The sequence below is a fragment of the Ranitomeya imitator genome, chromosome 1, assembly GCF_032444005.1.
Source record: "Ranitomeya imitator isolate aRanImi1 chromosome 1, aRanImi1.pri, whole genome shotgun sequence".
Classification (NCBI taxonomy): domain Eukaryota; kingdom Metazoa; phylum Chordata; class Amphibia; order Anura; family Dendrobatidae; genus Ranitomeya; species Ranitomeya imitator.
The window spans coordinates 454,036,508-454,063,990 of NC_091282.1; the positions used below are offsets into that span (position 1 = coordinate 454,036,508).

Genomic DNA, 27,483 nt, shown 5'->3' on the forward strand with positions numbered 1-27,483 from the left:
AGAACGTTAAAGGAAAGTCTGGAGCCGTAAACAACGGTTATTCTCAAGCTGATTATTTGTGGAAATATTCCGGGCATAGGAAGACACTTTACTGGCAAAGCTGGAAATGTATTGAATTACTAAAGAAATGGAATTGAATGTTTTTGTAGCCGGAGGATGCCAGCTAGCAGGGCACTTTATCAATATTATTAGACTTTGAATTCTCTGTCCGAAGAGTTAGGCTGGAGCATCTTGTTACAAGAGCTTCTCAATGCCAGGGGCTGGAAATTCACAAAACTGGGGATTCTCCCACAACTGGTGAAACATCGTAAAAGATGCAGTATGGTATCTGCTATTCAATGCTGAACAGTGGCTCAGTGGTTAGCACTGCAGCCTTGCAGCACTGGGGTCCTGGGTTCAAATCCCACCAATGATAACATCTACCAGGAGTCTGTATGTTCTCTCCGTGTTTGCGTGGGTTTCCTCCGGGTTCTCCACTTTCCTCCCACATTCCAAAGACATACTGATAGGGAATTTAGATTGTGAGCCTCAACGGGGACAGCGATGATAATGTGTGTAAAGCGCTCTGGAAATAATGGCGCTATATAAGTGAGTAAGATAAATTTAGAGTCCCTACTTCAAATGCTACAATTTTCCCAGGTCAAAATAAGTTACTGTCAGTGCTATTCTTACATGTCTTAATTAATTTCGTAAAGGGATTGGTGACGTCAGCTTTATTTTAACATATGTGTTGTGGCCATGATTTTGTGACATTTATGAATATATAAGCATTACAGGTTCTGGTCCTGAGCTGATTTTTGCTTTCCTCACAGAATGCCCAGCTCTCTTTTTTCAAAATGGCTGTTGATGGAGGGGTATGTGATATTTATGCTTCTATAAGTGACCACAGTGGTTATCTTGAAAAGCATTTCCATAGCTATACTAATGCAGGGAGGCCAAATGTCAATGTTGCTTCAATGTATTGAATTTATATTAAAGGGGATGTCCTCTACTAGGACAGCCTTTTCTTAAACTAAATGTTCGGCCCAGATAATAAAGCCTATACTCACTTTCCGTGCTGGCTCCGTTCTATCGGTGTCGGCATTCATGATCCCAGGGATATGATGCGGTTGAATGACATGTGATGCCCAGCGTCCAATCAGTGTTGGCGTCACTGTCCGCGCCTTCAGACAAACTAAACCTGAAGAGGAAATTCGGTCTGCAGTTGATCCCTGGCTTCCTCTTCATGTTTAGTTTGTCTGAAGACAGAGACACTGATGCCAGCACTGATTGGGGACCGGTGTCACATGTCAACACCGCATCACAGCCCAGGGAGAGTGAGTGCTGACACCGCGGGAATGGCGCCAGGTGAGTATAGGCTTTTTTTAATTTTATCAGGGACGAATATTTAGTTTAAGAAGTGTTAGGGGTCGAGTTCCTGCCTCTGCACAGGGGGAATCTCGGGCCATCTCCGCTGCGGTCTCCCATTCTTCTCCTGCCGCAGTGGAGCTTGCTCAGCAGAGACGTCGATCCCAGCGTCTCGCTCAGTCTGACTCTGTGCTTAGCGTTACTGCTGCGTTTCCTGCTTCTCCCATTGAAGTCAGTGCTGGGCAGCGGCGAGCGGACGTTTCTAGGGCTAAGTCCTGCTTTTTACATTCTGAATATGCCCAGAGTAAGATCTCTCAGTGGAGATCGAGGGTCACATGATCAGATACTGCAGCTAAGGTCCTTGTAGCTGCTAGGACTAAATCCTGCTTTGCACTCTGAGCATGCCCAGGGCGAGATCTCTCAGTGGAGATCAAGGGTCACATGCTCAGGTGCTGCAGCACTCCATTGGTCCTTCTTTGGAAGGTCCTAAACATGCTGCAGCTATTTAAGCCTCGCATGGCCGCACGGCCATGCGCTAGTATTGTCTTTTGTAAATGTGTGTGTGTTGTGAGTGAAAGTCGTTCTTTAAAATCCCCTCCCTATTGTATGACTGCTCGCGGAAGGTGGGTGATTGCTACCTAGTGCCCGACTTAGCCATCAGCACAGTACACACATTACAGCGTCTTATTGCTGTGACCGCCAGTGCGGTGCCGTGCGCTTTCTCTGCGCTTTCCTAACCCAAGCCTGGGTGGTTAGTGGCGTCCGCCAGTGCGGCACCGCACGCGCTCTCGTGCCTCTAAATATATTCTCTTGGTGCGGTACCGCGGCCCTGTGACTCAACAGGGTTCGCTTCCTTCACACTGGGTGAAGTTAACACAAGTGTGTATTCATATTGTACCGCCATCTCGTCCGTCTCTACTAGCAGCAGGGTTTTCACCTGCACGGTGGACCTCGGACGGCGAACGCACCTAATACCATTACACCTTATACTTGGTGCGATCCGCCAGTCCTAACATAATACTAGCGCCAAGGTCTGGCTAGTAATGACGGACGATCAGCGTTCACAGCGGTACATCCAGCAGCTGGAGGGAAGGTTGGCGGCTCTTGAGCGTTCAACCTCAGCTGTGGATGTTACTGCTGTCGCTGTTCAGGCTGCAAGTGTGGCTGCAGCTACCTTGTCCACTGCCACCCCTGTACCGACGCTATCTCGCCTCCCGCTACCAGAGAAATTTTCTGGTGACAGTAAGTCCTGTAGGGGTTTCGTGAGTCAGTGCTCAATACATCTCGAGCTTCTGGCCTCTCGTTTCCCTACAGAGCGGGCTAAGGTGGGCTTTATCTTATCTTTATTGTCGGACAGGGCGTTGCAGTGGGCTACGCCGCTGTGGGAGCGTGGCGATCATGTGGTGCAGAGTGCTCCGTTATTCCTGAGCACTCTGAAACAGGTCTTTTTAGGACCTCGTGTCACCCATGATACGGCGCTCCAACTGTTGGCATTGACTCAGGGCTCGTCCTTGGTCAGCCAGTTTGCCGTCCAATTCCGCACGCTAGCATCTGAGCTGGAGTGGTCGGATAAGGCCCTTATTCCTATATTTTGGAGGGGGCTGGCTGACCACGTTAAGGACGCCCTGGCCACTAGGGAGATTCCCGCCACACTGGAGGAATTAATAACAGTATCCACTCGTATTGACCTCCGTTTTCACGAGCGGAGGTTAGAGCGAGCCCAGTGTAGGCAGAGGTTTCGGCTGGCTCCCACCTTCGCCAAACCTTTGGAATCTCCAGTCCAGGCTCCTGAGTCCCATGAGCCTATGGTAGTGTCACGAGCGGGATCTAAGTCCCGGACCGCTCGTGCACTCCAGGTTTGTCATGTTTGCCAACAGTCAGGACATCTTGCCACCAGATGTCTCCAGCGGTCGAGGAAACGTCAGCGTCTAGTGGTAGTAGGTGGAGGTGCACTAGACACGGCGACGTTTGCCTCCAAATTATCCTTTAAGGGGACAATAACATTAGGCTCATACTCCCATTCGGAAGACTTCTGCGTGGATTCTGGGGTGGAGGGCAATTTTATGTCTTCTGCCTTCGCCCAACGTCACGCAATACCCCTGGTTATGCTACCTCAACCAGTAACGGTACGAGTGGTGAATGGGTCGATACTGCCCGCACAGATAACACATCAGACCATCCCTTTTACTCTGTCCATGTCACCATCCCATCAGGAGACTATATCTCTGCTCATCATTCCTGAGGGGATTGATGAGGTCCTGTTGGGGATACCTTGGTTACGGTACCACTCTCCTCACATCGAGTGGTCCTCAGGCAGAATTCTGGGATGGGGTGAATCATGTGGGGGTAGGTGTCACCGAGAGTGCATTCAGGTTGCTACTACAGAGGTACCCGCAGATCTATCCTCTCTCCCCAAGCAATATTGGTCGTATGCAGACGTGTTCTCCAAAAAGGCGGCGGAGACCCTTCCGCCCCATCGCCCCTATGACTGTCCTATTGATCTCTTGCCTGGTGCTGAGCCTCCCCGGGGTCGAGTCTATTCATTATCTCTCCCGGAGACGGAGGCAATGTCTCAGTACATTCAAGAGAATCTGGCAAGAGGGTTCATCAGGAAGTCAGTGTCACCTGCTGGGGCAGGGTTCTTTTTCGTGCAGAAGAAGAATGGGGAACTACGTCCATGCATAGACTACAGGGATCTTAACGCTATCACCGTTAAGAACAAGTATCCTTTGCCCTTGATATCTGAGCTTTTCGATAGGCTTCGGGGAGCAAGGGTGTTTACCAAACTAGATCTGCGGGGTGCTTACAACCTGATTCGCATCCGTGAGGGGGACGAATGGAAAACGGCGTTTAACACCAGAGATGGGCACTATGAGTATCTGGTGATGCCCTTCGGGCTCTGTAATGCCCCAGCCGTTTTCCAAGACTTTGTCAACGACATCTTCCGGGATATGCTTTCCACCTCGGTTGTAGTCTATCTGGATGATATTCTCATCTTTTCTCCAGATATTGACTCCCACCGGAGAGATGTTGGCAGAGTCTTCGACCTCCTACGGGCAAACTCTCTTTATGCAAAGTTGGAGAAGTGTATGTTTGAGCAGGAGTCTTTACCGTTCCTGGGCTATATCATCTCCGCCCAGGGATTGGCTATGGATCCTGCCAAACTACAGGCTGTGATGGACTGGCAAGAGCCCCATTCTCTTAAGGCGGTGCAGCGCTTTATGGGGTTCATTAATTATTACCGCAAGTTCATTCCCCACTTCTCAACTCTGGTAGCTCCCTTGGTAGCCCTCACCAAGAAGGGAGCAAATCCCAAAGTGTGGTCTGAAGAGGTCTCCAGGGCCTTTTCTTCTACTAAGTCTCATTTTGCTGGCGCTCCCATCCTACATCGTCCCGATGTCGATAAGCCGTTTATAATGGAGGTGGATGCCTCTTCCGTTGGTGCTGGAGCAGTCCTCTTCCAAAAGGATGCTCAAGGTCGGAAGCATCCGTGCTTCTTCTTCTCCAAGACCTTCACACCAGAGGAGAGGAATTATTCCATCGGGGACAGGGAGTTGCTAGCGATGAAATTGGCTTTCTCAGAGTGGAGACATCTCTTGGAGGGGGCTCGTTTTCCCTTTCAAGTTTTCACAGACCACAAAAATTTGCTATATTTGCAAACAGCCCAGCGGCTAAATTCTCGCCAGGCCAGATGGTCCTTATTCTTCTCCCGATTCCACTTCACCCTCCATTATCTCGCTGGGGAGAAGAACATTCGAGCTGATGCCCTTTCTCGCTCTGTTGTGTCATCTGAGGAGGAAGGAGAGCCTCGGCTTATTGTTCCTTCTGAGAGCTTGAGAACCGTGGCTCCGGTGTCGCTTGAGTCTGTGCCTCCGGGCAAGACTTTTGTGCCCATAAATTTACGACCGGAGGTAATCTCTTGGGCTCATTCCTCCAGGGTGGGTGGACACTTTGGGACAAAAAGGACATCTGAGCTGCTGGCGAGGACGTACTGGTGGCCGCATATGCTCCGAGATGTCAGAGATTACGTTCTGGCGTGTGTCTCATGCGCCAAAAATAAATCTCCTCGACAACGGCCGTCTGGGTTACTCTATCCCTTGCCGGTGGCAGACAGGCCCTGGGAGATGGTCGGGATGGACTTTGTAGTGGGTTTGCCCAAGTCTCGCGGCTGTACCGTCATTTGGGTTATTACCGATCATTTCTTGAAAATGGTGCATTTGGTGCCGCTCCCACGGTTACCTTCTGCACGGGCCTTGGCAGCATTGTTCATAAGACACATCTTCTGCCTACACGGCATGCCAGACAAAATTGTCAGTGACCGGGGTCCCCAGTTTGCGTCTCGGTTCTGGAGAGAGCTTTGTCGTCTTCTCAGCATTGAGTTAAATCTCAGAGGGCGAATCAGACTCTGGTCACATATCTACGACATTTTGTTTCTGCCAGGCAGGATGACTGGGCATCTTTATTACCATGGGCAGAGTTCGCCCTTAATAACGCTGTAGCCGACTCCACTGGTCAGACACCTTTCCTCCTTAATTACGGCCAGCATCCGCGGGTTCCTGTGCCTATGCCCGTGTCCTCTGCTGACTCCAGGGTGGCAGACTGGGCAGTGGAGGCACGGGACATTTGGGACCGCACTCAGGATGCCATTCGGGCCTCAAAGGAGAGAATGAGGTCCTCCGCCGATGCACATCGGCGCCCTGCCCCGACCTTTGCTCCTGGCGATTTAGTGTGGCTCTCCGCCCGTAACATCAGGCTGCATGTAGAGTCCACTAAGTTTGCACCTCGCTACTTGGGTCCCTTCAAGGTCCTCGAACAGGTTAATCCTGTGGTCTACCATCTGGCCCTTCCTCCACGCCTTGGTATCACCGACACCTTTCATGTGTCCCTCCTTAAGCCCGTATACATGTCCCGGTTTTCTGAGTCATCTGCCGGGACATCGGGTTCGTCTACGGATGATTACGAGGTGAACGCTATTTTGGGGTACAAGGTGGTACGTGGTAAAAAATTCTATTTGGTGGGTTGGAAGGGTTATGGCCCTGAGGACAGGTCCTGGGAGCCTGCTGAGCACATTCGGGCTCCGCAGCTCATTGCTGCCTTCGAACGTAGCGAGGCCCAAGGCAGGGGGGGGGCCCTAGGAGGGGGGGAATGTTAGGGGTCGAGTTCCTACCTCTGCACAGGGGGAATCTCGGGCCATCTCCGCTGCGGTCTCCCATTCTTCTCCTGCCGCAGTGGAGCTTGCTCAGCAGAGACGTCGATCCCAGCGTCTCGCTCAGTCTGACTCTGTGCTTAGAGTTACTGCTGCGTTTCCTGCTTCTCCCATTGAAGTCAGTGCTGGGCAGCGGCGAGCGGACGTTTCTGGGGCTAAGTCCTGCTTTTTACATTCTGAGCATGCCCAGAGTAAGATCTCTCAGTGGAGATCGAGGGTCACATGATCAGATACTGCAGCTAAGGTCCTTGTAGCTGCTAGGACTAAATCCTGCTCTGCACTCTGAGCATGCCCAGGGCGAGATCTCTCAGTGGAGATCCAGGGTCACATGCTCAGGTGCTGCAGCACTCCATTGGTCCTTCTTTGGAAGGTCCTAAACATGCTGCAGCTATTTAAGCCTCGCATGGCCGCACGGCCATGCGCTAGTATTGTCTTTTGTAAATGTGTGTGTGTTGTGAGTGAAAGTCGTTCTTTAAAATCCCCTCCCTATTGTATGACTGCTCGCGGAAGGTGGGTGATTGCTACCTAGCGCCCGACTTAGCCATCAGCACGGTACACACATTACAGCATCTTATTGCTGTGACCGCCAGTGCGGCGCCGTGCGCTTTCTCTGCGCTTTCCTAACCCAAGCCTGGGTGGTTAGTGGCGTCCGCCAGTGCGGCACCGCACGGAATCTCGTGCCTCTAAATATATTCTCTTGGTGCGGTACCGAGGCCCTGTGACTCAACAGGGTTCGCTTCCTTCACACTGGGTGAAGTTAACCCAAGTGTGTATTCATATTGTACCGCCATCTCGTCCATCTCTACTAGCAGCAGGGTTTTCACCTGCACGGTGGACCTCGGACGGCGAACGCACCTAATACCATTACACCTTATACTTGGTGCGTTCCGCCAGTCCTAACAAGAAGGGGTTGTACTAGTAGTGGACTGTTGGCGTCATCAAAATAATTAAGCTCAGAGTGCTATAAAAATGAATTAAAGTGGTTATCAATGCACCAGTACACGATCACTATTAATGGGCTCAAGGAGGTGAATAATTAGAGAAATGGATCCTGGACAAGAAATATCCCTCCTTGCCCAGCACTGTATTTATCCGACAAGGGCGTCACATGAGTTTTGCAGCCAATCATAAGCCACTGATCAGCAACAGCATTAAGATTTCAGTTGAACCACTGATGGACACAGACGGAAGAGGGCCCCTGTGCAAGAACAAAATAAGGGCCCTTTGCAGTCCAATAGGTGATTATAATAAACAATTACAGCTGCTTCGGAGGTGAAAATGGGCCCCCTTACCTCCTGGACCCCTGTATGGCTACACAGGTGGCACCAATGATATGTCCGTCCCTGAGTTGAATGCTGATATGGATGATAACCACATTTCTCTTCCACCAGACTGGATGGATGCACACGTTGTGACTAACTACAATGCTGGAAATCACGCATGCCTTTTACTGCAAATGGCTGCAATTTGCAATGTGGTTATTGTTTGAGGGAAGGTTTTATTTTACAAAAAAAAATAGAAAAAGTGTCAATTCAGCTCACCACTTCTGTGTTAGCGATAAGTATCCCAGGAGACTTCCAGAGTAGACAATCTCTGGTCTGGGTGTTGTGCATGGAGTATGTGCTGGTCTGGGATTCCAGGTCAAATAGCTCTCAATGGTCCAAAAGGGGATGTTCTCCAGTACCAAAGGAAAGTACTTAAAACTTAGCCTTTAGTTATATAGGGTAAAAAAAGTATTACTACTTTCTTTTGATGCTGGAGAACACCCCCTATTAGACCATTGAGAGGTGTGGTTTTCTTTACACAGAAAAACAAATTCAACATGCATTCCCCTTGAAAAACCACCTGGCCAAAACGAAAAATAGTTGAGATTTGCTGTGTAAATGTGTAGTTTTGCCTTTTTTGGCTAAGGCTAGTTTCACATTTAAAAACGCAGCGTTTTAAACGCAAACGCAGGTGGTGAAAAAAACGCATGTAAACGTGTGCAAACGCTGCGTTTTTTAGACGCATGCGTTTTTGCATGTGGTAAAAAAACGCAGCGTTTTGACGCGTTTACATGCGTTTTTTCCTGCGTTTGCGTATTTGAAACGCATGATGAGAAGTGTGTGACAGCTGCCAATCATCAAAATCAACTAGAAAACCCACTATAAACAGAAATAGCTAGGGTTCGGGTTAGGATCCCTAGGGTTAGGGTTAGGATCCTTTTAGGGTTAGGATTCCTTTAGGGTTAGGGTTAGGATCCCTAGGGTTAAGGTTAGGGTTAGGATCCCTAGGGTTAGGGTTAGGATCCCTAGGGTTAGGGTTAGGATCCCTTTAGGGTTAGGATCCCTTTAGGGTTAGGGTTGGGGGGTTGTTGTGATAGGCAATTCAGTATCACAATGGACATAGCGGTCAGAGCACATACAGTTACCGAACTAACGGCACGGAGGTACACCCTTTGCGTCCCAGAGCTTCCAGCAAAACAATTAGACAAGATGGACAGAAAAAATAGCAAACAAATAGCAAAGAAGAACTTAGCTATGCAGAGCAGCAGGCCACAGGAATGATCCAGGGAAAAACAAGTCCAACACTGGAACATTGACAGGAAGCATGGATCAAAGCATTAGGTGGAGTTAAGTAGAGAAGCACCTAACGACCTCACCAGATCACCTGAGGGAGGAAACTCAGAAGCCGCAGTACCACTTGTGACCACAGGAGGGAGCTCTGCCACAGAATTCACATTTTTCTATTGAAACGCATGCGTTTAAAAACGCAAGCAAACGCATGTGCTTAAAAACGCATGCGTTTACATAGATAGCAATACGTTTTTTTGCCGCAAAAAAGCATGCTTTTTTTGTGGCAAAAAAAGCCTCTAGAAATTATTACATGTTGCATTTCCGCAACAAAACGCAAGCATAGAAACGACGCATGCGTCGACAAAACGCATGCAAAAAAATGCATGCGTTTTTAATGTTAAAGGGAGGGTGCCGTGATTTTAGTTTTTGTATTAATAATTATTGATTATATAATCAATTATTTTTAATACAAAAGCAAATGTAGTACTTTAATACTTTTTTATTTATTCATTTTTACTTTTGCCACTGGAGGCCGCCATTTTCATTAGTGTGGGTGTAAGTGTCTGGACACGACACTTGCACACCTCACTTACGGCAGCCATGGGCATAGGAGCCAACAGTCGGGCTCCGACCGCTCCTCCTGCCTCTCAGCTGTGACTTGGGCACGCCCCCTGGGCTGCTACGTCACAGCTGTGAGAGGAGATCGCGGCCATTTTGTTTTTTTCCTCTGTCATCGCACACACAGCTCAGTGTGTGCGATCATAGCAGGAGCTGCGAGGGAGAAGCTGCTCCTGGGAGCGAGGTTCAGGGTGAGTATCTGTAGCCAGGAGCTGTGATTGCAGCCTGTACTTAGTATTACAGCACAGGCTGCAATCACTGCTCACTGCCGTTCAGAGCAGAGCAGGGAGATCGTCACACTGCTCTGCGCCCTGAACATGACTCAGCACTTCCTGGAAGAGGACTGAAGGTAAGTAAAGAGTTTTTATTTTCTTATGCATCTACCACTGCTACCAGCCCCTATATACCACTGCTACCAGCCCCTATATACCACTGCTACTAGCCCCTATATACCACTGCTACTAGCCCCTATATACCACTGCTACCAGCCACTATATACCACTGCTACCTGCCCCTATATACCACTGCTACCAGCCACTATATACCACTGCTACCTGTCCCTATATACCACTGCTACTAGCCCCTATATACCACTGCTACCTGCTCCTATATACCACTGCTACCTGCTCCTATATACCACTGCTACCAGCCCTTATATACCACTGCTACCTGCCCCTATATACCACTGCTACCTGCCACTATATACCACTGCTACTAGCCCCTATATACCACTGCTACTAGCCCCTATATACCACTGCTACCTGCCCCTATATACCACTGCTACCTGCCACTATATACCACTGCTACTAGCCCCTATATACCACTGCTACCTGCCCCTATATACCACTGCTACCTGCCACTATATACCACTGCTACCAGCCCTTATATACCACTGCTACCTGCCCCTATATACCACTGCTACCTGCCACTATATACCACTGCTACTAGCCCCTATATACCACTGCTACCAGCCCCTATATACCACTGCTACCAGCCCCTATATACCACTGCTACTAGCCCCTATATACCACTGCTACCAGCCCCTATATACCACTGCTACCTGCCCCTATATACTACTGCTACCAGCCCCTATATACCACTGCTACCAGCCCCTATATACCACTGCTACCAGCCACTATATACCACTGCTACCAGCCCCTATATACCACTGCTACCAGCCCCTATATACCACTGCTACTAGCCCCTATATACCACTGCTACCAGCCACTATATACCACTGCTACTAGCCCCTATATACCACTGCTACCAGCCACTATATACCACTGCTACCTGCCCCTATATACCACTGCTACCAGCCACTATATACCACTGCTACCAGCCACTATATACCACTGCTACCAGCCACTATATACCACTGCTACCTGCCCCTATATACCACTGCTACCTGCCCCTATATACCACCGCTACCTGCCTATGTATACCACCGCTACCTGCCTCTGTATACCACCTACCACTGCTGCCTGCCTTTATATACCATCTACCACTGCTGCCTGTCTGTATATACCATCTATCACTGCTGCCTGCCTCTATATACCATCTACGACTGCTGCCTGCCTCTATATACCATCTACGACTGCTGCCTGCCTCTATATACCACCTACCACTGCTGCCTGCCTCTATATACCATCTACCACTGCTGCCTGCCTCTATATACCATCTACGACTGCTGCCTGCCTCTATATACCATCCACCACTGCTGCCTGCCTCTATATACCATCTACCACTGCTGCCTGCCTCTATATACCATCTACCACTGCTACCTCTGTCCTGTGTAGCTAATCTAGTCTTGTGTAGCTAATCCTGTCCTGTGTACAGTATCACACAAGATAGGATTAGATACATGGCGCAGCACAGTATCACACAGGACAGGATTAGATACACGGCTCAGCAGTCAGTATCTAATCCTCTCCTATGCACTCCTCTCCCCCCTGCGTGTCTTTCCCCATTGTGGTTTATTATTTTTGTTGTGGGAGATGAGGAAGTCGAGGATTATGCGTTCGGTATGGTATAAAAAAGATTAATAAAGGACTTTATTCTGGCCGAGTCTTTATTTACAATACATGTGAGATCTATGTGGCGGCATTATGGGTGATCTATATGGCGGTATTATGTGAGAAGCATATGGTGGGATGTGAGAACACTGGCGGTATTATGTGTGATCTATATGGTGGTATGTGAGAACACTGGCGGTATTATGTGTGATCTATATGGCGGTATGTGAGAACACTCGCGGTATTATGTGTGATCTATATGGCGGTATGTGAGAACACTGGCGGTATTATGTGTGATCTATATGGTGGTATTATGTGAGAACTGTATGACAGTATTGTGTGATCTATTTGATAGTATTGTGTGTGATCTATATGGCGGTATTATGTGAGAACACTATGGCAGTATTATCTTCAGAAAGCGGACCCATTCTATGGTGGCTCTGGCTGAGCACCTGCACGCGGGTCTGGGGTAATAGAGGGGGCAGCATGACCTCCAGTTAGGTGCAGTCAGGGCTGGTGAGGCAGCTGAAGAGAGGGGTCTCATTTTTATCGTTATTATATGGCTACATTTCCTTCCCAGCGTCACCCCAGACTGCGCCTATCGCCTCGCTTTCACACATCGCCAGGACAGGATGGAGAAGACAGGATCTGAGGAGGGGAATGGGGTCTGCATGCAAAGTCTGGATCAGACCAGGCCATCAATCCGCAGAAATGTTTCCTGGAATTCTGTGGAGCAGACGGTCCATCCATGTGTATAAAAGACAGCACTCTATGTACAATCCCTGGCTGCTCCGCGCACCAAACAGGGGGCCCCTGTAGACCAGCACACTGCTCTCCTGAAATACTCTGTGCTGCTGTCACCCTGCTCCCTCCACCACATATCTCCCAGAATCCTTTTGCTGCCTGCCATCCTTGGTGACTGTCTACTTGTCAGTATAAGGCTGCCTTCACACTATCATTATTTGGTCAGTATTTTACCTCAGTATTTGTAGCCAAAACCAGGAGTGGGTGATAAATGCAGAAGTGGAGCATATGTTTCTATTATACTTTTCCTCTATTTGTTCCACTCCTGGTTTTGGCTACAAATACTGAGGTAAAATACTGACCAAATACTGATAGTGTGACGGCAGCTATACTCTGCAGTCACCAACAAAATGGCTGCTCATTGGGTTCCTGAATATCATCCTCTCTAATCCCTTAGCAAACACCCATAAGGAGAGGAGAGGAGACATCACACACGTCAGCAGACTCCGCCCATAATTACTGCAGTGCAGTAATGTGAGCTAGTTGTACACTAGGTTTTTCTGAAATTTCAGCAGCTGCTCCCCCTAGTGTTGAAAAGTGGAAATTCCAAAACTTTTCAAATTATTTTTCATATTTTACTAAATTATAAACAAATGATAATTTTTTTAAGAAAATGTAATCATTAATTCTTTACATTTTTACAATTTCTGAAAAAAAAATTTTTTTGATGGCACCTTCCCTTTAAGTATAGAAAAAAATCGCATGCGTTTTTTTTGCGCTAAAACGCAGCGGCAAAAGACACAAATTTGAAACCAGCCTAAGTCAGACAGTACCGCATCATATCACCCCATCATTATATATCTGTCCTTGTGTGATTTTAGGGCCTAGCTACATGTTTAATGGCTTTTTTTAAAAACTTATTTCAAAAGGTGGAATAATGTGTTATTATTTTACATATTTTTCTTTTTTTTATAGTGTTTGCCATCTTAGATTGTGAACCCAACCTTGAACATAAAATAGACTTGATTATAAGCAAACTCAACTGAAAAAATGACAGTAAAAATATTAAGGAAACAAATGAAATTACTCAACACAAAATAATCTTCCAATCGCACCAGTAATAAAAAATAAACGATAAGCCGCTTCTAATTTTAAAAAGCAATTAATACAAAGAGGCGATATCACAATGACATTTGAACCATGGCTGGGCTATGAAATGGTCTGATGCGGTAACATCACAACGTTCCCTTCCGACAGGGAGAAAACAACAAGTCTCTGTACCAGCAGTGAACTCTTTTAAAGATGGATTAGCTGGTGGTGTAGGCAGGAACATCTCCAGCCTCGTATATTACTTTAGATTTGTAATATGCATAATTCAGGAGTAAAAAGAATATTCATTTTTCATCCCTGGTAACACAGATCCAGTGATTAGCAGTCAATCACTTACAGAAAGCTATCATGCAAACAATCAAGAGAAACCCAAGTCAAACTAAGATGCTTTTGATTTAAACCGCAGTAGAGATATATCAAACATTATTCTGGCCAGGAATTGTACAGATTAGAAGAATAATGAGCAGATGACCTTGGTCGACTTGGTCCATGGCTGATATATAGGCAGAAAATATGACGGAGCTTTCAAACTATAAGCAATAAAAGACTTGAAATAAATCATTTTTGCATTTACCGTAAAGACGTTGTTATGGTTGGTGCGGGTTTATGTGAAAACTAATAACACACATTTTAAAGAGCAGGCAATATGATAGCTCAGCACATTATTTGTATAAACTTTCAGAGCCATTTAGTATTCACACAGTGTAGCGGGATTGGATGGGGAATGTCAGCGACCGCACAGCACACCGACAGGGTGATTACAGACTAGATTATACTGAACTAGCAGTGACCCCCTGTTTAGCCCATTCAGATTCACGTTTAATGACATTATTGTATTTTAGAAAATGGAGCCACACTGGAGAACGCTGCTGAATTCGATTACAGATGCTAGATTGTGGGAAATACAAATACAGATGTATAGGCAAAGTAATGTGTTTTCAAGTATATATACTTATACTATACACACTAAATGAACAAAGGTATGGGACACCTAAAGATATAACTACAGGAAGGTATATGAAATCCCATATTTAATCCATAGGCATTATTATGCAGTTTCCCCTTCCCACTTCCCCATCTCTGCTGCTATAACAGCTACCACCCTTCTAGAAAGGCTTTCTACAAGATTTTGGAATGTGTGAGTGATAAATTGTGTCCATTCATCTAGAAGAGCATTTGTGAGGTCAATCATTGACCCTGGATGATAAAGCCTAGCTCACAGTTTCTATTCCAGTTTATCCCGTATATGATTCATGAGGTTGAGATCAGGGCTTTGTGAGACCAGACAGGTTCATTCACACTAAACTCAACCAGTTATACTTTTATGGACATTGGGGCACAGTCATGTTGGAGCAGAAAGAGGCGCCATCCAAACTATTCCCACAAACTGTAAGCATACAACTATTCCAAATGAAGCATTAATATTTCCCTTCACTGGAAGGAGCCTAGGCCAACCTGTGAAAAACAATCCTAAAACATAAACCTCCAAACTTTACAATTGGCACAATGCAGTCAGACAGGAAACCTTCATTTCATCAAACCCAGATTCTTACTTTAGATTGCCAGATAGAAAAGTGTGAGATGTCACCCCTCAGAACACGTTTCCACTGCTCCTGAATCCAGTGTTTTAAACTACTCTATTCAAGACTTGGCCTTGTGCTTGGTAATGTAAGGCTTAACATGCAGCTGTTCAGCCATAGAAACCCATGGCATGAAGCTATTAGCTCGCACTTTATAAGCTTTATAAGTTGATGTTAACCCCTTCATGACCTTGGGATTTTCCGTTTTTCCGTGTTCGTTTTTCGCTCCCCTCCTTCCCAGAGCCATACCTTTTTATTTTTCCGTCAATTTGGCCATGTGAGGGCTTATTTTTTGCGGGATGAGTTGTACTTTTGAACGACATCATTGGTTTTACCATGTCGTGTACTAGAAAACGGGGAAAAAATTCCAAGTGCGGTGAAATTGCAAAAAAAGTGCAATCCCACACTTGTTTTTTGCTTGGCTTTTTTGCTAGGTTCACTAAATGCTAAAACTGACCAGCCATTATGATTCTCCAAGTCATTACGAGTTCATAGACATCTAACATGTCTAAGTTATTTTTTATCTAAGTGGTGAAAAAAAAATCCAAACTTTGCTAAAAAAAAATAAAAATAAAAAAAATGGTGCCATTTTCCGATACTCGTAGCGTCTCCATTTTTCGTGATCTGGGGTCGGGTGAGGGTTTATTTTTTGCGTGCCGAGCTGGCGTTTTTAATGATAGAATTTTGGTGCAGATACGTTCTTTTGATCGCCCGTTATTGCATTTTAATTCAATGTCGTGGCGACCTAAAAAAACGTCATTCTTGCTACGCCGTTTAGCGATCAGGTTAATACTTTTTTTTATTGATAGATCGGGCGATTCTGAACGTGGCGATACCAAATATGTGTAGGCTTGATTTTTTTTAATTGATTTATTTTGAATGGGGCGAAAGGGGGGTGATTTAAACTTTTATATTTTTTTTATTTTTTTCACATTTTTTTTTTTTTACTTTTGCCATGCTTCAGTAGCCTTCATGGGAGGCTAGAAGCAGGCACAACGTTAATAGACGCGGGCAGATCGCGATTCTGCCCGCGCCTATTACGAGCACGTCAGCTGTTCAAAACAGCTGACATGTCCCGGCTTTGATGTGGGCTCACCGCCGGAGCCCGCATCAAAGCAGGGCTTCTGACCTCAGACGTACTATCCCGTCCGAGGTCAGAAAGGGGTTAATGTCAGAGGAGGTTTAGACTCCACTTATTGAGTCAGCACAGTAGTTGTGACGTTTTTGTCTGAGATGGGGATATCAGATTATAATAATAATAATCTTTATTTATATAGCGCCAACATATTCCGCAGTGCTTTACAGTTTCAAGCACAACAGTCATAAGTAATAACGCTAACAATACAATAATTAAAGCGAAATAAGACGACCCTGCTCGTGAGAGCTTACAATCTACAATGGGATAGAGAAAGTAGCACAACATGCTGGAGCTACATAAGCCATAGAAATAAATATATTAAAAAGAATGGACCCCATTATAATAATAAATGATGTGTGCAACAAATTGTTGATCACCAGCAACAAATTGTGCAGAAGAAAAACGACATAAAATCCCTGACTGCTGCCACTTGATTTTGCCTCATAAGAGAGTACAAAAACACTGGTCAAAAGAAGAGCTCGGGCACACACCAGAAAAAAGGTAAAACATATGTCCAAAGTAAGCAAAAAGAGGTGGCACTCACCGCCCATATAAAACTTTCTTTTATTGCATGTCCTTAAAATATTGCAGTAAGAGAATGGTTTGGACACTTCATAGAACCATGGTGCCATGAAGTGTCCAAACCATTCTCTCATTGCAATGTTTTAAGGATATGCAATAAAAGAAAGTTTTATATGGGCGGTGACTAGCCACTAGCAGCATGTCACGACTGATTTCTCATTCCAATCCGACATGATAAAATAATTACAGATCTGCACTGCCCCATAGTATAACATTGGGCTGAGTGCTATCTGATAAAACATCACATAGCACTTGCCCGTGTTATATGCCAGTGTGAACATACCCTTAGAGCAGTGTTCCCCAGCTCCAGTCCTCAAGAGCCACCAACAGGTCATGTTTTCAGGATGTCCTTAACATTGCCCAGGTAATAGAATTAATACTTGAGCAGGTGATGCAATTATGACCTATGCAATACTAAGGAAAATCCTGAAAACATGACCTGTTGGTGGCTCTTGAGGACCGGAGTTGGGGAACACTGCCTTAGAGAGTGGTCACATGGGACAATGGAGTGACTGGAATAGAAAGGATAAAATAATAGTAATAAAACAAAATTATTTACCTCATGTACTGTATATTAGCATTGAATGAAATAACAAAATATGGGAATGCTTCCATAAATACCACTTAATGTGCCAAACGAAATGGTCTTGTAATGTAAAAGAAGATTTGGGATTAGAACACTGGTCGTGATGAGGGGTTGTGTTAAGAGTCATACGCTCCTGATTCATAAAGAGGTGCAGGTCTCTTAAATGTATCAGGAGCATCTTAAATTCACCACAAATCTTACTACAGTCCGGACGGGTAACCCGCAGCTCGTCCTGACCTAGATGAGCAGGTGTCGCCGGGCCCGTACCTCCACAGCTGTGCCCCTTTTGGCAGAATCTGGCATAGAAACTCCAGAAGTCAATTTTTTTCTCGAAACGCCATATTGCGCAAATAATTAACAGTATTTCAAAGCAGTTTATATTCAATCTCTGGTGCAATTGCTTTGTTCAATCAGGGCCTTGATGCTTTTGTACGGGTTTAGCCTTTCTGATTACCAGTCACTGTGGGTGTATTTAATGCTGTATATTATATTTATTATTTCAAAATTACATATACGGTATATATATATATATATATATATATATATATATATATATATATATATATATATATATATATATATACATACATACATATTCACACTGTCTATAAATATACTCTTTTTTTAACTGCTCAAAACTGCCCCAAACCACATTATGATGAGAACCAATCCAAATGGATAATATCTTTAGCTCTTTGGAATTTCTTTGCCATACTTTACATACCGAGCAGTTGCAGCCCCCTCTCTGGAGGCTAATGTTCTCAAAGATTACAGAAAGACACTACTGGTCTATTACTAATGACCTGGTACAGCAGAGATCATTTGTTTTAGGATAATGGAGTAAGATAACAGTAATGTTGTCATGTGTGCCTGACGCAAGGAAATGAGAAAATATTTAATACATTTTTATTAGATTTTATATAGCTTTCCTTCCTAAGCATGCATCAACAGAAGTACCACAAATCCAGTGTAGCATCTGTTCTCGGAACTCGAGTTTGCTTCCTCTAAAACATGAGGGCACCATTGCTGACAAGGGACATTTATAACCTAATATCTTGAGGTATGTGTTACAAAAATATATTAGCTAGCCTCTCAACTCTATTATAGCCTGAGAAATAAATGTAAATTTCTTTTGCGAAAAGCATGTCATTTCTTGACTTGTTTTATTATGTGTAACTTAATTTGCACCATTTCCTGCTGGATAAGTTACAATATTTTTCTCCCAAGGTGCTAAACTGTTCTTTATAGCAGCAGCACAGACTGCGCAGTATGGATGTATTAGTGTTCTATTGTGTGAATGGATATTTGGGGCTACCCATTGATAAAGGCAGATTTGATGGTTGCTGGTTATGATGTGTTGTTCTATATAGTAGGGTTACCCGCAGAGAAGAGATGACTATAAACAAGCACAGGCAAATAAATAGGGAAAGTAATTCTACAGCATTGAGAGCATTTGTGGAACAAGCAGGCCACAAACTTACTCAAACACATATCCATGCTATTTCTTCACCTGGCCGAAGATATAACAATTGTTAACAACCTGAGTGTAAAGAACAGTCTTCAATGATGAATGTCACTTTAACGGTACTAAAGTGATTAGGAACAATCAATCAAATTGCATGAAAAGAGCTGTTCTAAAAAGTCTCCAAAGTGGAGATCCTACCATTACATTCCTATGGAAAAGGCATGTCTAAAGCAAGATAATCTCTAGCATTTTATGTTGCCTTCAAAAGTAACTTCTCTCAGGCTGGATTTTCAGTTGGCTACTTTAAAGTGGCTGTGTGGCCTTAGGGTACAAGTTTGCAGTCACTTTATGTGACTGCAGACTTGTGGATCCTCGCAACACGCTCACAGCACACTGTGAAGATTGTCCAGTGCTGACGCTTGGAGTGGCGGGCTCTTGAACACAAGTATGTGATTCGCATACGCAAGGACACATCCCGACTAGACGTGCCTGACCTCTCTGAATACAAGTGTATAGTGTGAGGCATGGCATGTCTAGTCTGAATGTGGCCAAAAGTACCGTATGTAAATCACATACGTGCAGTCACATGGCTGCTCACTCCCAGCACAGTGAGAATTGAGAAGTCTGCAATCACAGAGTAGGCTTGTACTCTAAGGCCGAACAACCCCATTGAATTAAAAAAACCTCTATGAGGATTTAGGCTATTATCACACATTCTGGAAAATCTCTGCTGTAGATTTGGTTACAAATAAGTAACCAAGTAACACATGCAGATTTTGTTGGAAATGTGTCTACAGATTTCTCCCTGCTCCATTTACTAAGCATTGACTAGGGTGAAAACTACAATGTACATAGCAATGAGATTGTTGCACAATTGAAAAGCACACTATGCTTCTAATATACTGTGATTTTTTCTGCAACATGTGATTGGAATTTTGAAAAACCCATATACATCTATTGTACTGTAAATGGCTGCAGAATTATTTGTGAATCTGCACCGAAAATCTACGACAAATCCAACCTGGCCTAAGACTTCCACATCAACAAACTGTAATTCAGTATAGTAGTATGTTGACGTTGAGATCATATACTGTGGATGATGTGGCTCACCACAGAAAGGTATTATAAAGAGCCCAAGCTACCTACTATGGCAAACAGGACATGCACGGTAACACAAGGAATACTGAGCTCTGCATAAGGAGAATAGAGTTGGAGGATGCTCGTTGGCTGAGCGTACTTGGCTTTTCTTCAGTATGGGCTGCATTTTAGCTCTGCCCACTTATTTCACTCCTAGATCAGTGACAGTGTCTAAAGCAGGGGTGTCAAACTGCATTCCTCAAGAGCCGCAAACAAGTCATGTTTTCAGGATTTCCTTGTACTGCACAGGTGATAATTTAATCACTTACACACATAATGATTGCAGCACCTTGTGCAATGATAAGGAAATCTTGAAAATACGCATGGTTTGCGGCCCTCGAGGAATGCAGTTTGAGACCCCTGGTCTAAAGTATATTTTCTTAAGGAAGTTGGGCAGTACGAAATTCTCCTATTTCATTACAAGTTGAGGCTGCAGATCTGCTTTTTCCTATTGGCTGCTGCGTATCAACATAAGCTCACCACAAATGTAGAAGACGGTCAGGGCATGCAGAGCTTGATGTATATTTATCCGAGGAAGGACATTCTGATTAGAAACTACAAGCAACTAATCCACCAATGAGGAAAAGATATACGGTGGGCAAGGAGTCTGAGTAAGGGCGGGGGAGGGGTGCAGATCTAATTTTAGATGTAGTAAGCACTTATACAATCATTTAATATGGACTGATTTCTCACCTCTTAATAATGCCTGCCCACGCAAGTGCACTCTTATCAAGGAATACTTCACGGTAATTCAACTGCCAAGTCAGCCATCGTGAGGAATAACAAAATGTATACTGAGATAACAGATTATAGTTTTTATAATTCTTCACGTGCAGGCCATGAAGTCAAGAACATTAACCACTAGCTCAGTTTGCAGAAACACTTATAAGTTTGGGAAAAGAAGCAGCTGCTCATTACATGTTGACAAATTTACAATGCCATTCATGGAAGAAAGAAGGAACGGCTTACCTTCGATGGCTGAGAGCAGCACACGCGAGTGATCGTATGCAATTACATTTGCATATCTATTCTTTGGTTTATTAACTTCCAGGTTAGAGTGCTCCCATGTGAACTGCTGCCCGGGATCAATAGACTGAATAAAACAAGAGAACATAAAAAAGGTGTGACGTAGAACATAGCACCAAAAACACTAAGTTACGCTTACAGTTACAAATTAAAAAAACAAGAAAGTCACAAAATATTTAGTTTTAACAAATAGTTAGATAACAATATATAACAATTCACAACTGATCTTTGACTTTTAGTTTTTATTTATATTGTTATTACATTTACACTACGCCACAATGGGGAATATTTAGGTTTTTTGCCATTGACAATTAATATCTTTCTGAGCCAGTGTTTTTATCACTCGTGTGGTTGTATACAATGTGAATAGATATCATTTCTTCATATAACCTACTCCGCTAAATTGCAGGCGTGGGTAATATTCCATTTTTACGTTTTGCCATACAACACAGTTTTCATTCATTTCTACAACTGAGAAGCTAAGAATCTATCAGTTGGCTTCCGTAAACGCATCTGCCGGTACGCTAAATGTGTAGATTGACCTTCAATGAACCTACACTTAAGAACTGCATAAACAGCCATACAGCAATATATATTAATGGAATTGCTCCCAGTATAATAACAAATATACATAATCCCACACGGCTGTGGGGAAAACCATCAAGTCCATTATGAGGTATGGCTTTATGAGAGCATGCCTTCTGCTTACGGAGCTGGAGAAACGGTCTAGATCTACTAGAAGGCTGACAGGGAAGATGTGAAAAGATTTATATTGTAAAGCTCTGTTTTGTATATAATAAAATAGATGTAAGTAAACTAACAATAGGATGCCTTGCTACACTTTATGCTGCCCCAGATATTGTAAAAACACGTTACTGTGTGTACAATACATAACCTTCTTCGATTAAAAAGGGTATTCACCACAAACATTTATGGAATGCAGCACCAGGGAATATACTATCAATATATAATCAGATGGATCTCACCACTAGAATAGATTAATTCCAAAAATGAGGACCAGATGTTTCAAATTAGCAGAGATGTGTATGCAGAGATAATCGTCATTTTATTCTAGAGGGTTTCTAAGAAAAGTAGAGTATGTGTGCCCATCCTATGTTGGAAATTGAATTTCCTTTTATTAATAAATTTTTATCTTCCCCTCTCTTGGGTTAAAGCTACACAGAGAGGTCAGACCATGGCTGGATAGCACTGTGGGTATGAGCTGCTGGAGTTTTGTGATTGTTTATCCAGCAACCACTTGAAAAATTCAAATGATTGTTTAACGAGCAATTTAAAAACCACATCAGCTACCCGACCAATCCATTAGCCTTACATTTCACAGTTGTTCTAATGGATGCTGACTTCCAATTTTGCTTTCAGTTTCCACATGTGCTAGCACCCAATGTTGACTAAGAGGTTCTACTCATCTCAAGAAGGAGGTGGGCAAGGAGTTGTAGGGGAGGTGGAGAACCTAATGTCAAACACATTCTCCCCTAGATTCCTCTTGCAGACAGCACTCTTGCATGTTCTCTATTTGGGCAAATGGATAACATAGGGCAGGGTCCCACACTTTAAACCACCTATGCAAGGCGAATTGGGTAGCTGTTTACAAGTTGCTGAACTCAAGGCGATGATCTGAGAATACTTCTTTAAATATAAAGCCTTTTCTTTTCGAATATTTGCTTAAAATAATTACCAAGTTCTAATGTCACTGCCCTAATGATGCCAACCTTGTACCTATTAGAGAGGTTGTCCTGTTTCAAATATTATTAGTCCATAAGCTTCTCAACATATAAAATAAGAAACTGAGCTTTAAAACACCCTCCCTAAATACAAGAGTGCCTAACAGAACTGGTATTTATTGAGTGAAGAGGTGATGTGACTTCTAAAGGGCTGCAGCCAATCACTCAGCTGCTGTTGACATCACAGCACTGCTGCAGCTGATCAACAGAGAATGAATCAGTGGCGGAGAGGAATTGATGGACCCAGGAAGGGTGAGTAAAAGCCCAGTGTGTTTTTTAAGACGCCAAGCCTATGGGTTAACAATTCTTGAAACGGGAAACCCCTTTAATATGTATTGGACATTAATGCACTTTACCAAGCAGGAAATAGTATATTCTAAAGCTGTATACATTTCTTAACTGATACTTTATGGCTGCAATCAAAAATTTACATCTTGATAAAGGTGACTCACCCAATCAGTACTTGATGAGTGAGCAATGTAATCATACAATGAATGAGGTTGGCGAGGATGTGCTTCACATAATCAACATTCTCAGCTCACATCACTTCTCCTATTTTTATTTTTCATTTTTTCAAGGTTGAAATGCAATTTGATCTCTTCTCCCAATAACGATACATGCCATGTCAAGCGTACTCCTAGCTACAATCATCTAAAGCGGCTTAGAAGTATGAAAAGTCAAGCAGATGTCTTTGTCAGCCATTCAGCAGTTCATCGGTGTTCTACGGCATTGCCATCAGCATATTATACAGCACTTTCTGTATACTTCCATAAGATTAAAGTCCAGATGGTCAAATCCACTTATTAACTCTAAAGCCTGTAGGCAAAGGCAGGTGGAATCTACTAGGATTGTTTTTCTTTCTGTCTATGCTGTATCGTCAATTGTGAAATTCTCTAGACTAAAAATAGGCAGTAAACCAAGGAAAACATAAAGCTGTATACATTAGCGCACACACACTGACACATATAGCGACACATATACACACATTCATTCATTCATTCATTGACAGAATGATCTCTGAGCTGTGAAAGCCTAACAACTAATTTGGACTTAGTTTGCATTAAAAGGTTTAATAAGCACATTAAAGGCTTAATGGGCAAATCTTCAGGAGGATTTAGTGCCCAAGCCAAATGGGAATGTAGTACATTAATATGATGCTGGCAACCTAACTTACAAAACTGAGAAATATAAGACAACTGTATACATAGTTTTAAGATCTTCTGGTGCCTGTAAAGAAGCTTTACATAGCACATGGTAAAGAGCACAGAAGTAACTTGGAGGACTCTGTTGGCCAAGTAGAAGTTAAAAAGAATGCCTCTTTCACATAGTTACTTATTGAGCGCATTGGAGGAACTAATGTGCCAGAATTGTGCTGTAATTTATACAAAAAAAACGGTCTTTCATGACTTGTACCATACTGTTAGGTGTCGAGTTGCCGCCTCTGCACAGGGGGAATCTCGAACCATCTCTGCTGCGGTCTCCCATTCTTCTCCAGCCGCAGTGGAGCCTGCTCAGCAGAGACGTCGGTCCCAGCGTCTTGCTCAGTCCCACTCTGTACAAAGAGTTGCTGCTGCTTTTCCGGCTTCTGCCATTGAAGTCAGTGCTGGGCAGCGGCGAGCAGACGCTTCTGGGACTAAGTCCTGCTTTTCTCATTCTGAGCATGCCCTGAGTAAGATCTCTCAGTGGAGATCGAGGGTCACATGGTCAGATACTGCAGCTAAGTCCATTGGTCCTTTCAGGAAGGTCCTTTAAGTGCTAGGACTAAGTCCTGCTTTGCACACACTGAGCATGCCCAGGGCAAGATCTCTCAGTGGAGATTTAGGGTCACATGCTCAGGTATGGCAGTCTCTCATTGGTCCTTCTAAGAAGGTCTTTTACTTGCTGCAGCTATATAAGGCTCGCATGGCCGCACGGCCATGCGCTAGTGTACATTTGTATACATGTGTTTGTTGTGAGTGCAAGTCGTTCATTAAATACCCCTACCCTATTGTATGACTGTTTGCGTAAGGAGTATGGCTGCTAACTAGCGCCTGACTAACCACTCAATGTGTTACACACGAAACAGCATCTACTGCTGTGACCGCCAGTACGGTGCCACGCGCCATTAGAGCGCTTCTTTAACCCTAGTCAGGGTGGTTAGTGGCATCCGCCAGTACGTCACAGTTCGCACTCTCGTGCTATTCAATTATTAGTATTGTTACGTGCGGTACTGCGGCCCTGTGACTCAATAGGGTTCGCTTCCTTCACACAGGGTGAAGTTAACCCGTGTGTGTATTCTTATTGTACCGTCATATAGTCTGTCATTACTAGGCAGCAGGTTCCATCTCTGCACGGTGGACCCCGGGCTGCGAACGCACCTTTCTCTATCTGTCTCATTATTTTGTGTGTTCTGCTAGCCCTAATACATACTGTATTAAATATGGTTTTCAGACCCTTTCTATACCTTGAAACCAGAACACATGAGCTGCGCGCACAGTGAACAAGCCCGTAGAGACATGTTCACACCACCAAGAGACTTGAAAACACAAAAAAGCACAGTAAAACCAAAAACACACTGTTGCAAAAAAGGAGCCGTTCTGTCCAGCGTGTCCACATGGACATTCCTTTTCTGAATCCTGCTCATACAGGTATTGTACATATGACCAGGTTTTAAATACATCAGATAGGGATTACATACATTAGTTAGGACTGCTCTGATATGGGTATACCTTGACGTTTGGTAGAGCGGCTTAATATACATTTTTTTGCGAAAAAGGTATCAACCAAATACCCTGTTTTTTCCATCTTTTTACTAGCACTTGCTGCCCACTGTGATTTTTTTGCAACAGTGTGTTTTTGGTTTTACTGTGCTTTTTTGTGTTTTCAAGTCTCTTGGTGGTGGGAACATGTCTCTACGGGCTTGTTCACTGTGCGCGCAGCTCATGTGTTCTGGTTTCATATAATTGTTTTCTTGTGTCCACAAGACTGGGGAGGCCTCCACCCCTCTTTTTTTGAGCTGTGCGCACAGGAGCCGTTCTGTCCAGCGTGTCCACATGGACATTCCTTTTCTGAATCCTGCTCATACAGGTATTGTACATATGACCAGGTTTTAAATACATCAGATAGGGATTACATACATTAGTTAGGACTGCTCTGATATGGGTATACCTTGACGTTCGGTAGAGCGGCTTAATATACATTTTTTGCAAAAAACGTATCAACCAAATACCCTGTTTTTTCCATCTTTTTACTAGCACTTGCTGTCCACTGTGATTTTTTTGTAACAGTGTGTTTTTGGTTTTACTGTACTTTTTTGTGTTTTCAAGTCTCTTGGTGGTGTGAACATGTCTCTACGGGCTTGTTCACTGTGCGCGCAGCTCATGTGTTCTGGTTTCATATAATTGTTTTCTTGTGTCCACAAGACTGGGGAGGCCTCCACCCCTCTTTTTTTGAGCTGTGCGCACAGCAGCCGTTCTGTCCAGCGTGTCCACATGGACATTCCTTTTCTGAATCCTGCTCATACAGGTATTGTACATATGACCAGGTTTTAAATACATCAGATAGGGATTACATACATTAGTTAGGACTGCTCTGATATGGGTATACCTTGACGTTTGGTAGAGCGGCTTAACCCCTTCATGACCGGGGGATATTTCGTTTTTCCATGTTCGTTTTTCGCTCCCCTCCTTCCCAGAGCCATAACTTTTTTATTTTTCTGTCAATTTGGCCATGTGAGGGCTTATTTTTTGCGGGACGAGTTGTACTTTTGAACGACATCATTGGTTTTAGCATGTCGTGTACTAGAAAACGGGAAAAAAATTCCAAGTGTGGTGAAATTGCAAAAAAAGTGCAATCCCACATTGGTTTTTTGTTTGGCTTTTTTGCTAGGTTCACTAAATGCTAAAACTGACCTGCCATTATGATTCTCCAGGTCATTACGAGTTCATAGACACCAAACATGACTAGGTTATTTTTTTATCTAAGTGGTGAAAAAAAATTCCAAACTTTCCTAAAAAAAAAAAAAAAAAAAAAAAAATTGCGCCATTTTCCGATACTCGTAGCGTCTCCATTTTTCATCATCTGGGGTCGGTTGAGGGCTTATTTTTTGCGTGCCGAGATGACGTTTTTAATGATAGCATTTCGGTGCAGATACGTTCTTTTGATCGCCCGTTATTGCATTTTAATGCAATATCGCGGCGACCAAAAAAAACGTAATTCTGGCGTTTCAAATTTTTTTCCCGCTACGCTGTTTAGCGATCAGGTTAATACTTTTTTTTAATTGATAGATCGGGCGATTCTGAGCGCGGCGATACCAAATATGCGTAGATTTGATATTTTTTTTATTGATTTATTTTGATTGGGGCGAAAGGGGGGTGATTTAAACTTTTATGTTTTTTTTATTTTTTTCACATTTTTTTAAACTTTTTTTTTAAACTTTTGCCATGCTTCAATAGCCTCCATGAGAGGCTAGAAGCAGGCATAGCACGATCGGCTCTGCTACATAGCAGCGATCTGCTGATCGCTGCTATGTAGCAGAATTGCACGTGTGCTGTGAGCGCCGACCACAGGGTGGCGCTCACAGCGACGGGCAATCAGTAACCATAGAGGTCTCAAGGACCTCTATGGTTACCATTCACAAGCATTGCCGACCCCCGA

General features: G+C 44.0%; 1 protein-coding gene across 36 annotated transcripts in view; it reads right to left on the minus strand.

Moving 5' to 3' along the window:
* The window catches only part of PTPRD (protein tyrosine phosphatase receptor type D), an 878,514-nt gene that overhangs the window by 88,883 nt on the left and 762,148 nt on the right, over positions 1-27,483 (minus strand). For all 36 annotated transcript variants that reach the window (XM_069764541.1, XM_069764828.1, XM_069764762.1 and 33 more), the window contains one exon: positions 21,050-21,173. In XM_069764541.1, the coding sequence (XP_069620642.1) occupies positions 21,050-21,173 (124 nt within the window). The remainder of the gene's footprint in view (positions 1-21,049; positions 21,174-27,483) is intronic.